Source organism: Choloepus didactylus, chromosome 4 (assembly GCF_015220235.1).
Source record: "Choloepus didactylus isolate mChoDid1 chromosome 4, mChoDid1.pri, whole genome shotgun sequence".
Classification (NCBI taxonomy): domain Eukaryota; kingdom Metazoa; phylum Chordata; class Mammalia; order Pilosa; family Megalonychidae; genus Choloepus; species Choloepus didactylus.
The window spans coordinates 32,454,897-32,469,118 of record NC_051310.1 but is presented as its reverse complement, the minus strand read 5'-3'; the positions used below and the strand labels follow the sequence as shown (position 1 = coordinate 32,469,118).

General features: G+C 39.1%; 3 protein-coding genes across 7 annotated transcripts in view; all 3 read right to left on the bottom strand.

The window, feature by feature from the left end:
* The window catches only part of LOC119531210 (NADP-dependent oxidoreductase domain-containing protein 1-like), a gene marked incomplete at its 5' end in the record, with an annotated part of 57,507 nt that extends 51,621 nt beyond the window's left edge, over positions 1–5,886 (bottom strand). Inside the window, 5 exons of the mRNA XM_037832213.1 lie at positions 3,325–3,547; positions 4,153–4,304; positions 4,919–5,099; positions 5,627–5,649; positions 5,777–5,886. Of these exons, the coding sequence (XP_037688141.1) occupies positions 3,325–3,547; positions 4,153–4,304; positions 4,919–5,099; positions 5,627–5,649; positions 5,777–5,886 (689 nt within the window). The remainder of the gene's footprint in view (positions 1–3,324; positions 3,548–4,152; positions 4,305–4,918; positions 5,100–5,626; positions 5,650–5,776) is intronic.
* On the bottom strand, positions 5,153–13,605 carry LOC119531209 (NADP-dependent oxidoreductase domain-containing protein 1-like). 4 transcript variants are annotated; one of them, XM_037832212.1, is made up of 4 exons: positions 13,475–13,605; positions 9,990–10,161; positions 8,121–8,317; positions 5,153–5,906 (listed from the first exon to the last, which is right to left on the bottom strand). In XM_037832212.1, the coding sequence occupies exons 2-4, from the start codon at positions 10,142–10,144 to the stop codon at positions 5,899–5,901; spliced, it is 360 nt and encodes a 119-aa protein (XP_037688140.1). In that variant the 5' UTR covers positions 10,145–10,161; positions 13,475–13,605; the 3' UTR covers positions 5,153–5,898. The 4 variants fall into 4 exon arrangements, with proteins under 4 accessions (XP_037688140.1, XP_037688136.1, XP_037688137.1 ...); XM_037832208.1 differs by having other exon boundaries at positions 5,153–8,317; XM_037832209.1 differs by lacking the exon at positions 13,475–13,605 and adding an exon at positions 10,310–10,923 and having other exon boundaries at positions 5,153–8,317.
* Positions 12,809–14,222, bottom strand: part of VIPAS39 (VPS33B interacting protein, apical-basolateral polarity regulator, spe-39 homolog) — a 37,304-nt gene continuing 35,890 nt past the window's right edge. For both annotated transcript variants that reach the window (XM_037832194.1, XM_037832195.1), the window contains one exon: positions 12,809–13,852. In XM_037832194.1, coding sequence (XP_037688122.1) covers positions 13,832–13,852 — 21 coding nt within the window. In that variant the 3' untranslated portion in view covers positions 12,809–13,831. The remainder of the gene's footprint in view (positions 13,853–14,222) is intronic.

Here is a 14,222-nt window from a genome sequence, read left to right as displayed (position 1 = left end):
TGGCCCAGTCAAAGGAACAAACTTACACTTCAACTGAGATATAGGAATTGCAACAACTAATGCTAAATCAATTCAAAAAGTTTAGGGAAGATATGGCAAAAGAGATAAAGGCTATGAAGAAGACACTGGGCATACACAAGGCAGATATCGAAAGTTCGAAAAAACGACTGGCAGAATCTATGGAAATGAAAGGCACAACACAAGAGATGAAAGACACAATGGAAACATACAACAGATCTTAAGAGGCAGAAGAAAACACTCAGGAACTGGAGAACAAGGCACCTGAAAGCCTACACACAAAAGAAAAGATAGAGAAAAGAATGGAAAAATATGAGCAACATCTCCGGGAACTTAAGGACAAAACAAAATGCAAGAATGTTCATGTCATTGGTGTCTCAGAAGGAGAAGAGAAGGGAAAAGAGGCAGAAGCAGTAATAGAGGAAATAATCAACAAAAATTTCCCATCTCTTATGAAAGACATAAAATTACGGATCTAAGACACGCAGCGTACCCCAAACAGAATAGATCTGAATAGGCCTATGCCAAGACACTTAATAATCAGATTATCAAACATGAAAGACAAAGAGAGAATCCTGAAAGCAGCAGACAATAGAGATCCATCACATACAAAGGAAGCTTAATAAGACTATATGCAGATTTCTCAGCAGAAACTATGGAGGCAAGAAGGAAGTGGAGTGATATATTTAAGACATTGAAAGAGAAAAACCGCCAACCAAGAATCCTATATCCAGCAAAACTGTCCTTCAAATATGAGGGAGAGCTCAAAATATTCTCTGATAAACAGACAATGACAGAGTTTGTGAACAAGATACCTGCTCTACAGGAAATACTAAAGGGAGCACTACAGACAGATAGGAAAAGACAGGAGTGAGACATTTGGAACACAATTTTGGGTGATGGTAGCACAGCAATGTAAGTACACTGAACAAATATAACTATGAATATGGTTGAAAGAGGAAGGTTAGGAGCATGTGGGACACCAGAAGAAAAGAGGAAGGATAAAGACTGGGACTGTATAACTCAGTGAAACCTAGAGTGTTCAACAATTGTGATAAAATGTACAAATATGTTTTTTCATGAGGGAGAACAAATGAATGTCAACCTTGCAAGGTATTAAAAATAGGGAGTTATTGGGGAGAAAATACAATCAACATAAACTAGAGACTATAATTAACAACAAAAAAAAACTGATTGGGGTAATGAATGAACAACTATATGATGGTCCTATGAACAGTTGATTGTACACCATGGATGACTGTATACTATGTGAATATATCTCAGTAAAACTGAATTAAAAAAAAAAGAGTAAACAAGACAGAGGAAGAAGGATCAAGGAAACAAAGACCCAATATAAGAGAGAAGTGAGAGGAGTTCCAAGGATGATGGGGAAGAAAAATCCCCAAACTGAAAATGTGTCACAGGCCAAGGGAATAAGCTGTCCACTGGTGATTGATTAGAATATCCACTGGTGATTGATTAGAATACCAAAGATAAGAGAGGGGGGAAGACTCAAGGATAACCCTTTGGGTCCTGGCTTGAACAACCTAGTGAATCAACCCTTCATTAGACAGGAAACACTGGAAGAGCAGGTTTGCTTTTGGACTTGCTGAATTTGAGTGGAGATGGTGAGTACACACTTACCTGGGCATGGAACTGATATCTAGGCTAGACATACATAGTTATGTGCTTTCAGCATGAAGATGGCAACCTAAGTCCCTGACATGTAAGATATCACTCAAGAACAAAGTGCAGAATGAAAAGAAAAGAGGGCCCTTGACAAGAGCCTGAAAACTCCCAGATTTAAAGATGGGGTAGAGGAGCCAGCAAAGGTGGAGGCAGAAAGACAGGAAGAAAATGAAGAGAATGTGAAAGTATCATCAACACCAAGAAAAGAGATTACTTTAGGAAGGATGGCATGTTCAAAAGTCAAGGAAGAAAAAGATTTAAAGTGTCCAGTGACTCTTGTGACATGGAAGTCACTGGTAACAAAAGCAACAACTTTTGCCTTTTAGATTAACAAAGACTAAAATGATTGATCATATAATTATAAAGCTGTAGAGAAACAGCACTCTCATATGCTGTTGGTAAATAAGCACTACATTTTTGTTAAGCAATTTGGAAATATTTATCAGAACATAAAACATATATGACGCTTGACCCAGAAATTCTTCTAAATATCTATCCAAAAGAAAATGCAAAATTTGGGGTGGGAATGGAACTACATCTCTATCAAGAGTAGACAGGGTACCCCCTATGTGTAACGTGGCTCCCAGGGGTGTAAATCTCCCTGGCAACATGGGATATGACTCCCAGGATGAGCCTGAACCCAGCATCGTGGGATTGACAAAACCTTCTTGACCAAGAGAGGGAAGAGAAATGAAACAAAATAGTTTCAGTGGTTGAGAGATTTCAAATGGAGTTGAGATGTCATTCGGGAGGTTATTCTTATGTATTATATAGATATCCCTTTTTAGTTTTTAGTGTATTAGAATAGCAAAAGGAAATACCTGAAACTGTCTAATTGCAACCCAGTAGCCTTGATTCTTGAAGACAATGGTATAACTATGTAGCTTATAAGGTGTGAACATGTGATTATGAAAACCTTGTGGCTCACACTCGCTTTATCCAGTATGTGGACAGATGAGTAGAAAAATGGAGACAAAAAGTAAATGAATAATAGGAGTGGATGGGGGACAGGGGGTGTTTTGGGTGTTCTTTTTTACTTTTATTTTTATTATTTTTTTCAGAGTAATTAAAATGTTCAAAAATTGATTGTGATGATGAATGAACAACTATATGATGATACTGTGAACAAATGATTGTACATTTTGGATGACTATATGGTATGTGAATATATCTCAATAAAATTGAGAATGAAAAGAAAAGAGGGCCCTTGACAAGAGTCTGAAATTAAATTATCTAATGGAAATCTATACAGATGCTCAAAAATGAAGTAGATATGATTATATCAATGATATAGCAAGTTAAAAAGTAGTATATATAGTCCCCATGTTTCTAAAATGTATATAGAGATTAGATATGCATACATTATAATATAATGACAACATAAATATATATTTGTAAATGCATAGGAAAAAAGATTGAAAAATATATAAGTCTGAAATGGGATTTGGGGGGCAAAGGCAGGCTTTCATTTTTCCACTTGTTGGAGTTTTTACAAGAAGAATGTATTAATTTTATAAAATTATAAACATAACATAAAAAGAAAAGGAAAAAGAAAAAATCATCTGCTAAAAGGAAAGTGTGGGAGAAATTAGAATGGCCAGCTGTCTGACATCTTACCTTTTCTGAGGTAGGTTCTTGGCATAAATTTTGCTGACAAAATCTGTTAATTGAAATTTTGGGAAGGATGCACTTTCTTCATCACAGTCTTTAAAGTGCACAGAGAGAAACAGTTTACTCAAAAGCTGCAGCACATCTGAATGGTACATGCTCTTTGCTGTACAGGTGTTTATGGCTGCGTAGAAAACTCCTTCCAGCCATTTGATGTTAAGGGTTATTCCCCCTACACATCAGTGAGAAAGTAAAAACCAGTTAGCATCACCAAAAAGGATTTGCAGGAAACCTAGGACAAATCCCAGCAAGAGACTAGCCACCTTTTTTCCAAGACAAATTGGTAATCTGAAGCTCAAGATAAGTAAACATTCCTCCATCCTAGGCCAAGAGCCCTGTTTCTGCTCTTTGTAACACTTCTTTAGTGTTGACCATACCCCAAAGGACAGATATGACTAATGCAGACATTGCTAATGGCAAAACATTTCTAGAATGGTCCTTCCTATAAGGAAAAGAGACCAGGGGAAACTGCAAGATCAGAATAGGGAAAAGCCATTTTGGTCCCAGACACTCCTCCTTAGGGACTAGTTTAAAAAAATATGCTATCCCCTTGGATTGTTTCCAGTTTGTTCTTAAAGGATCCAAATAATCAGACTTCTCAGCTCTCTCTAATAAAGGCTGCTTTTTACATCAAACACTGTTCTCATACAAAATCTAAATAGCTGAGAATATATTCACCTTGTACTCTTTCCCCCTACACCAGATTTAATAGGATAGCATCAGTCTGAAGGGAAGGTAGCTTTCAAAAGAATGCAAAAAATATAGTGAACAGATTACCAGCAGGACTGTAAGGGCAGGTAGCCCGAAGAATCACAGGATCTTGGAGAGCAGCTGTGATTTTCTTATTGGTCCCCCAGATGTTGACAAAATCACCAGCACACTGATACTGAGGCCGCAAGATATTGGTGTGGTTCAGTAGTAGTTTCAACCTGGAAATAAAACCACCAAGACAGGGCATGCAATGCCAGGACTGGAATAGACAACAACATGATCCACTGCACTCATATCCAATCCCAGCAACAGACTTTGTGGTACAGCACTGCTCAGAGGCAAACATGGGTCTGTGCAGAGGGCACTACTTGTTAGTTGGATTGCCCATCCATCCACCTAACAAACATTTATTGAATGTTATTATGTGCCAGGCACTAGGCTAGACACTAGAGGTAAAAATAATATTTGATGCATGGTTTCCGCAACTTCATGTTGTTGACTGGTTGTTGTTCTTATTGATGCACAAGGGGAATACTATTCTGCTTCAATTAGCGGAAGGCAATGTTCTATTGCAGTTTTGAACATTTGCACATCAAAGGAAATGTCCCACCTACAAGTGCTGTGGCTGCTTAGCATACTGTTTCACTTACAGTTTGCAGAGAGTGGAGAAGACACAATTTGAAAGGTTGGCTGTGTCCTTCTGATGAAGTTGCTTCCACCTTATTACTGGGAATGACAAACCCCATAAGGTAGGGCTGGGGTGAAGGTAGGGTACAGAAGCCAGAGATGAGGAGAAAATTCTGCCACTTTTGTTCTCACCCTAACAAGGTACCTGGCTATTGGGATGGCAGCTGTAAAGCTGAACACAATGCAGGTTTTCTCAAGGCTGCTTTGAATTTCTAAGCAGATATTGGGCAGCTGAGAAGGCAGGCAGCAGAGGAAGATCACGTTGGCCCACTTCACCAGATAAGAGTTATGGTAAAAGCACTGTACTCCTACTTTCTGGAGCTCATCTGGGAGGGATAAAGGAAGACAGAAAGAGCACAATGCAAAGGAGTTTGACCTGAACATCAGTTACAAGGAGATGATATCTTGTCCCCACATAAATCATAAGACATTGCCACAAGCCTTCTAAAAGTCATGCAGCAGCACCCTAACCCCATTATTAAAGCAGCAGTGCTCGAGATCAGAAAATAATTCATCCTTATCCTACTTTTAGAACAAACACTGGACTTTTTCAGATTTTTTTCTTTAGGAAAAAAAAATTTCAAAGAAGTCTTCTCCAATTTACTGAATGTCTAACATGAGTCAGATAATGTACAAAGAACTTTATCTACATTACCTAAGGTAATCCTTACAAGAACCTTATGAGGTAGAGACTAGTGTTATTCCCATATTACAGATAAGGAAGCTGAGACTGAGAAGTTATGTGACTTGCCCAAAGTTACATGGCTAACTGGCATGAGTTGGTGGGAAAGCTTAGGAGAGTGGAAGAATATAGGGCAGAGAGGCTAGGAGGAATTTGGAAAGATTTACTTACCCAATTTAATGTTAACTGGATTTCTATAAATGTAGAGAGAAATGGGATAACTCATACAATTGCATAAAAACACTCACCGGTAGGTAATCATTTGCTTGTACTTATTGCAATATGGATTTTCGAAAGTAAATATTTAAAATGTAAACTCACATCTGGTAGTATGTTTTAAGTGTTATTGGAAAACAGAGAATATTACAGACATTGGAGAGGTGAATTCTTATCTTAACCACCAAGAGTACATGATAAATTTGATGCTGAGGTTATCTGGATACTCATAAACCTGGAAGATGGGTAGGACAAAGAGGAAGTTTAGAAAACATGCACATCCATCATTCATTAATGTGTTGTTATCAAAAGTGAACAGAAGCTGATACTGAGCATTTTTAATTTCTCCTTACACAAGTATTAATATTCTAACACTGTAATTTTTACTATGGATAAACAAACTGCTTCCCAAAGAATTTATGCATTCCATTGCAATATCACATATACTGGTCTTATTGATGAGATTAACAAATCTGCATTATTAATGCAATGGGTGGTGAAATCTGCATTGGGTGGTGAAATTTTTTTAAGGTTCCTAATATAGAAAGAACACTTACAAAATCAATAACAAAAATAAAGGTACTCCAACAGAAAAATTGGGCAAAGCAACTCAGAAAAGATGAAATAGCAATAAACACATGAAAAATTAAAGTCTTCCAGTGATCAATGAAAGATATATTAAAACAAGAAAATTCTAAAAGGCATAGTAAAATGGTGATTTTAAAAAAATTTAGAAATGATACCTAGAATTGACAAGGGTGTATGTAAGAAATGGTTATTCTTATATAATGCTGGTGAAAATTCACACTTGATCAACCTTTTTTGAAGGTCAATTTGAAAAAACATACTGGAAGTTTGTTTAAAAATTAAGCATACACCTACTATATGACCTACCCATTCTACTTCTAGGTATTTACACAAAAGAAGTGAAAGCACATGTCCACACAAACACTTGTACACAAAAGTACATAGCAACTTTATTTATAATAGCCCCAAACTGGAATCAACTCAAATGTCCATCAACAGATGAATGGATAAACAAACTGTAGAACAGTCCTGCAAAAGAATACTACTCAGAAATAAAAAGGATATTGATATATGAAACATGGATAAATCTCAAAATAATTCCTGCTAAATATAAGAAGTCAGACAAAAAGAAAAGTGTATACTGTATGATTCCATTTATATAAAATTCTAGAAAATGCAAACTAACCTATGATGACAGAAATCAGATAAGTGATTTCCTTGGTGGGTGGTGATGAAGGGAGGTAGAGAGAGAATCACCAAGGGGCACAAGGAAACCTTTGGGGATGATGTATGTGTTCATTACCTTGACTGTGGTGATGGCTTCACAGGTGTATATGTACACATGTCAAAATGGCAAATTGTACATTTTAAATAGCTGCAGTTCATTATATACAAATTATATCTTAAAGCTGTACCTATTCTTTAACCTAGTAATTGTATTTTGAAAATTATGTATGAGGAAATCCAACTAAATAAGGCACAGTTATATAAATTATGGTGCCCTCATACTTTGGAATATTATACAACCTTAAAACCATGATTCTGAAGAACGTTAAATTGTATGGAGATACGTCCTCATACTTTGGAATATTATACAATCTTAAAATCATGATTCTGAAGAATGTTAAATTGTATGGAGATATGTTCATGATACACTAAGTGAAAAAAGCAGGATACAAACAATTATGTACAGTGACAATTACTGACTTAATCATAGAAAAAATGGGAAGGAAATTATAACCCTAATGCGGGGATTATAGGTAGTCATTATTTTCTTCCTTATAGGTTTTTTCCCTGTATTTTCTAAATTTCTACAATATGCATAATAATATTTTACATTTTTTATTTAAATATAATTTACATAAAGTGAAACACACAAATCTTAAGTATAAAGTTGGATCAGTTTTGACTGATACATACACGCTCGTAACTCTCTCAAGATATAGGAAAGTTCCCTAGGGCCCCTTCTTAGTAATCTCTCCAGAAGCAACCACTATTCTGATTTATATCACCACAGATCAGCAAATGGAATCATTACAAAACATTTTCTTAAAATTCAGTAAGTGTTATTCTTAAAAACAAGACCAAATATTTGGGACTATTTGACATCTCACAGACTATTAACTGGTCACTTTAGAAGATGTGACCTGTTTGGAAAGTTTCCCCGTATCGAAAACCCAGAGCAAGGGCACAGGGAGGAGAGATGGATATAAAACATGAATATAAAACAAAATGAAGACGGAAATTGTTTTAAGGAACAAGTTAAGAAGCCATCTCTCTAGCTTTGCTCAGGGAGAGCAAGCCCAAAAGAACTGAGCATGATGCACGCAAGTATTCCTCTTTCAAGGGACCCTTTCAAAATGGCTCTGTCAAGACCTGAACTCCACACCCAAGCCCCTTTCTACCACAGACCACTCCTCACCCAGCATCTCCGGCCTCCGAGTAGAGATCCGCAGGCTGTCAGCAGGGAGGGGAACAAGCTGAAGCAGCACCTGGGCCAGCTGCTTCCCAAGGTGGCCACCTCCAATGATGCCCACCTTCAATGACTCGTCAGAAATCACCAGATCAGATGATCTAGATGAGGGACCCGCAGAGCTCTGACTGTCATCTAATGATTGCCTGGAGAATGAGGAGACAGTTACATACATAAATACATGCCATACCATGGCTCTTCTTGACTGTTTACCTCTGACATTCTCTTCCTCATATGGAAACCCAGTGGCACCTAAAGTACTTTAGAGATAAGGCATTCCAGTTATGTGCTATTTATCCAGCATCACTAAAGAACAGAATGTTCCTCCTGAGTGAACTGTCCAGAAACTGAAGAATACTCCTTCACCGGGACCAAAACTTCGGTAAAACTTTTTTAAATGAACATTTTTTGTTATGTGTAGAATGCATTTCCCTGCCTCCTTAAACACAAGATCTGGATATTTAAGTATTTCTTTAATTCGGGACCACAGTTGTGCCACAGCCATTATCATTCATCATTCCATAACATATGACACATTGTGGGCAAGTTCTTTCGTTTTGGTGTGTTTGTTTTCTGCATAGTTGTCAATTTTCATTTGCTATCAGAATGAGCTCACCCCTCTTCTACCATAGACCTACTCTTCTAACTTGTATTTCAATTCTGCAAAGATCCACGAAACCAAATCAATTAGCTTTTTAAGGACATTAGGATTTAAAATAGATGGTTTATAAAGGAAAACATATCTGAGAAATTGAGGGTAAGGGATCTGAGACCACTCTTTCCAGGGTTCACTTACTGTTGGTTCTGGCTATTTCCTTGGGCCCAGAAGAACAAAGTCTGATCCCTAAATACATCAAGTATTATTTTATATATAAAGACAAAATTATGCTTGGTCTGTATTTCTGTAAAAACAGGAGCCTTAAAGCTTGGGAATGTTCATATAAAGTATCACAAGCCACATTTGACTTAAGGCTTCTTTCCTGGTTGAAAGGAGTTTTCTCTCACTGTCTTATCTTTCCAAACATAAAAGACCTTCTGTAAGTTTTGAATATTGGCTTTTCACCAGTCATCTTGGTTGCAACCAATAGGTTTATGCATCTTATCAGTCAGGCAATCAGCAAACTCATCAATCAGCTGGCCTCCCTGAGTATCTGCTGTATCTATAACATGTTAAATTCAGATCTGGTCCCACCATCCACGAGTTAATCTAGTTTCAAAGAAAAGTAAACTGAGAAATAGAATGAGGAGGTAACATATGTTCCAGGAGTGACCTAGTATTACAGAATCCGGGAGCTTAGTCCTAGGGACCTGGCTCACACACATGCCTCCTATTGAAGTGTCTGGTGCCACAGTTTGTATAAAGATACCAGAAGCCAGGACTGGACTGAGAGCTTCTCTATTTATCAGTATTCCTGGTTACAAATAAATCATCTATATGTCTATGTGACTCCTCCAAGCCCCAGGTGGCTTTCCTGTGAAGGAAGTATCCCACTATAGGCTCAGGCCCAAGAGAAAGAACCAGCCCCATGGTCCCTATGAGGGAAAAAGTAGATGAATGAATGAATCAATCATTTAATCAATCTACCCACTGCAAGGAAAGTATCCCTAATCCATGCTTCATTATGTAACCACAGCCAAGGGACCCTGTATGGAGTTCTGTGGCTTTTTCAGACCAGGAGTGATTGACTAGGTTGGAAGAGACAGGAAGACACTGCCCCTATCCTCCAAAGTTATCCTCCAACATAAGACATTCAAATCATTGGGATTCTCCATCATCAGATTCTTCTCCATCTGCCTGACCTTGGAGACCTAGCTTACCTCAAAATGTAGAATAGCTTGCAGAAGAACGTTGCATGGGCACAGGCCTCGATCATCAGTCCCCAAGAACGGCCCTGCAAATATAGCCAGGTACGATTTTCCTCTGGAATCCCATATTCAAATTGCAGGGACTCAAGGTCCTTTAGCATGTCCATTTCCAAGCGACCATCTCCTGCAGAGACAGATGCCAACCAATTGGGCTCACTGTTCTGGAAGAAGGGTGTAGGTATATTGGTGTGTGAATGCCGGGTCACATACAGTCAAGTTGGGGGGCTTCAATACCTCCCCTTCCAGATTCTGAACTTGAAGAGCTAATCTACCTCTCTGTATGAGTGTGGGTCCTAGAGGATGTCTAATCACTCACTGCCTGGGATCCACATGTTCCTGTAAAATCTGAACAGAAATGCAAAGTAATGTTCCTGCACACAGGCTGCAGGTGCTTTTTCCAGCAGATGAATAGTATCTGTCAGCAATAGGTTTTACAGGGGCTCTTGGGCCAGGACCTTTTTCCCCTACATTCCCTCCTACATTTTAAAAATAGGACTGAACAAATTAGGCCACATTTCAAAAAAAAATTCTTCCCTTTCACTAAACTCTACATCCCTCACAGGATAGAAAACAGTCCAAACAAAATATCACTGGTTCTCTAAGGCAGAAACATCTAGATTTTGGAAAGTAAATCCAGGGGAGCATAAACTGTCTACATCTCACCTCCCAAACTGAGAAGACTGGCTCTCCTCCTCTGTACTTCGGTCCTGAAGGGTAATAACTACATTTCCAAGGAGAATTACCCAAGAAAGTTGTCATTGTGACTTCTTAACTACCAGATTACTTCAGTCTCTGTCTTAAAGGGGCAGCCTCATTTACAGCTTTCCCTGATCTGCAACAGGAGGACATGAATTACTTTTACCACTCCTCGGGGTACTACCAGGGGAGTAGGGGGATCCTCCTTTGCCCAAGAGAATTCTGGATTTCTAGAATTTTTTTTTTTTTTTTTTTTTTTTTTTTTTTGCAGACTGGAATATCATACAGATTTTAGCACTACTCAGGGAGTTGTTTTTCCAACTCCTTTCTGTACTAAATAAAATGATATTCAAAACATTAATCTCTTTATTTGATAGCAATGGCCAGATTGAGATCAAAATTCAAAGCTACTCAAGTCTCTACTCCCTTTTACAGGAGAGTTGTTATTCCACACTCTCAATCTCTTTAAAAGCAGTTTCCAGCACTTGAAGTGAGGAACGTGGAAATTCTCATCAGGTTTAAGAAACAGCTTCTTACTCCAGAACAGTGGGTAGGTCATCCTAATGGTGAAGTTTTACCACTCTAAAGGAGAGAGGAGCTCAAAAGTTCCCAGATCAGCATGACCAATGCATCATACCGTAACTTGTACAAAGATGGATTCTAGGCTTATCCTATACTTGACATTCTCAAAATTGGGATTCAGTTGTTCTGGCTTGATAAGAAGTCAAATTGGCTAGGCAGAACTATAATTTTCAGAATTCTCTTCCCTGTATGTTTCCAGTTAGGGTGGGCCACAAGAGCTATTTTTTTGTGCAGGATTTCGAGGTTTCGTGGAAGTGAAACAGTAGCCATTTTGTTTTTATGCTTGGAAGGTAGTTCACACCTGCTGTCACGTATCTGCTGGCTACCTTGTTGGTGTGAGGCAGCAGCTGAGCTTGCAACTGCTACAACCTTCCCCTGGATCCTCCTTCAGTTTCTCACACTCTGGGGCCAGGCATGTGTTTAGCTCCATGACAAAGGACACCAGTTTCTCCTGCAGGACACGTCATCAAAGTTGGAGGCAGTGAGAACTGATAAAGGTTCCAGTCCATTCTCATGGGTTCCAGCTTTTCCTTGTTCTCTCTCACTTTTCACCCATCTTCCCTTCCCAATTGCCTGCCCTTTGGTTTTCAAGCACCACCATCAGTCATGAGGACAACAACATGAGAGAGATAGTTTAATCAGCTCCCATGTTTGAGTGAGGTCAAATCCTGTAACAAATCCTACATATAGACGGGTAAAGATGCATATACACTCCTACTAGTTCTGTTTCTCTGAGTGAACCCTAACTGATACACAAAGTTACCACTGTTTGTTTGAAGATCAGTAACTTTAGTACAGTTTAGCACATTAAATTACAGTTTCTTCAAAAGCAAGTGGGATGATCAGGAAAAGAATCAAATATGAGGTTACCTGGAATTACAAAGGGAAGAGCAAAAGAAGGAGTCTGATCAACTTAAAGCAGGGCTCCTTGACCTTGGCATGATTGATATTTTGAATAGATAAGTCTTTGTTGTGGGGATTGCCCTTTGCACTGTAGATATTTAGTAACACCCCCTGGTTGTGACAGCCAAAAATGTCTCTAGTCATTGCCAAATATCCCCTGGAGGGCAAAATCACCCCTCAACTGAGAACCACACATGTTGCATGTTTCCGTATGAGCATCTTCTTTGCCCCCTACCCCTGCACTCACTCCACATAGTCACAGGATCATAGAACTGTAAAAGCTCTTGGAGACCATCACACTCTCATAATACAGATTAAGTTAATGAATCCAGAGAGGGAAAGGGACTCACCCAGTACCACACAGTTTGTGACAGAGGTGGGACTAGAACCCAGATCTTTTGCCTCTGGGCTCAGTGACTCTCAGCTCTATTAACCACATTGCCCTGTTTCCCATAAGCATCACTTTATAACCTGACCTGTATCAACAGGCTACTGAATGCAATCACTAAGGGAGATTTGTAGTAGTCCAAAGAGATAGGACAATTATCTCAGTGTTCTGCACAAAAAAAATCTGGGAGGGAAAGAGAAGGCACCAAGGAAGAAACAGCTTTATTAGAAGTCTAGCATGTCAGGTAAACCCAGCTCAGTCAGAGAAGCGAGTCTAATATTAGTAGAGGGCAAGAATCTAGCATTACAGGATATCCTCTTAAAAACCAAGTATGAAAACAAAACAACCTCCATCTTTATACCCTGAAGGTCAGAAATAGCTGCTGAGGTTAGCCCAGGTGAAACTTTTGGAAGTTCCTGGCGAAATAATTAGATTTTACAAATAGGGAGAGCTTGCCAGCACTGCTGAATCTGAGCTCCCTATAAGGTTGTCAGTCTGGGGTGGGAGAAGTAGAGGAAAGGAGAAGGGGGTGGTTCTTATCACCCACACAAGGTCAGCTCAATATGCAGGTGAGAGAAACCTCAAGTTCCTGGATAGATGGGAGACTGAGAAAGCAGAGGGGCAGTGGCTAAAGAAACACAACATCTGGGCAATCTCATCATAATGTGAAGGACCATGTGCAGTCTGGTGTGAGCTTGTCCACAGCAGGTCCTGGGCAACACTGCCATTCCTTCCTGAGGCCAATGGGCTATGGTTATTTTGGTTCTGTTCTGACTTCATTTAGAGAAGAACTGCCAAGGTCCAGCACCAAGTCCAAGGTCATCACAATCTGAGAGGAATGGAGTGGCCACCTTATGATACCCTGTACCTCTTAGTCTGAGAGTCCTCTTTTCTGGAGCAGTCACTTTTCTTAGATCAAGAGAGATCTTGCCCAATATGGGCCCAATCTAGAAATCACTCCCACCATCATGTGAGCACCAGGTGGAGAGAGTCTCTCTCATGAGTCAAAGCTTTAGATCTTGGCCTCTTCATGATGTTCCTTGGACAGAAGATCAGTCTGAAGCTATCTATGCCCAGCTGCTTGTCTCTGTCCCAATATCAGGTAATGCCTGCTGATGATGGGTCTAAGCAATGTGATGCTTTAACTCTCCCAAATAAGAGCTCTCTCTTCTTTCATAGGCAGGAAAGGAAAAAATGAGGCAGGTTTCAGGGTAGCTGATACCACTTAATTCTTCCATCGAATTTGCTGTGGAAAGAGCAAACAACGAAAGAGTGTGATCAGTTTTCAATGATTCCTACAGAGAGGTAGAAGAGAATACAACATAACAAGGTCCATAGTTAGGTAATGCTAAGAAAAAAAGAAAAGAACAATATGGTGGGGAGGGTGAGAAAAATGTTTTTAATATGTGGGGGGAATTCATTCATTCAAAGATGTATTAAACACCTATTCTGTGTTTTGCAAGCCTGATTTAGAGCATTTATTCTGGTTCTGCAAGCCTCAGGACCAGATTTATTGGCTTTAGACGACCCCAGGATAGGTCTCAAAATACCTAACAGGGAAATAAATCCACATTAACAAAAAGCTCAACTCTTCTATGCTATGAGATGAGCCATCT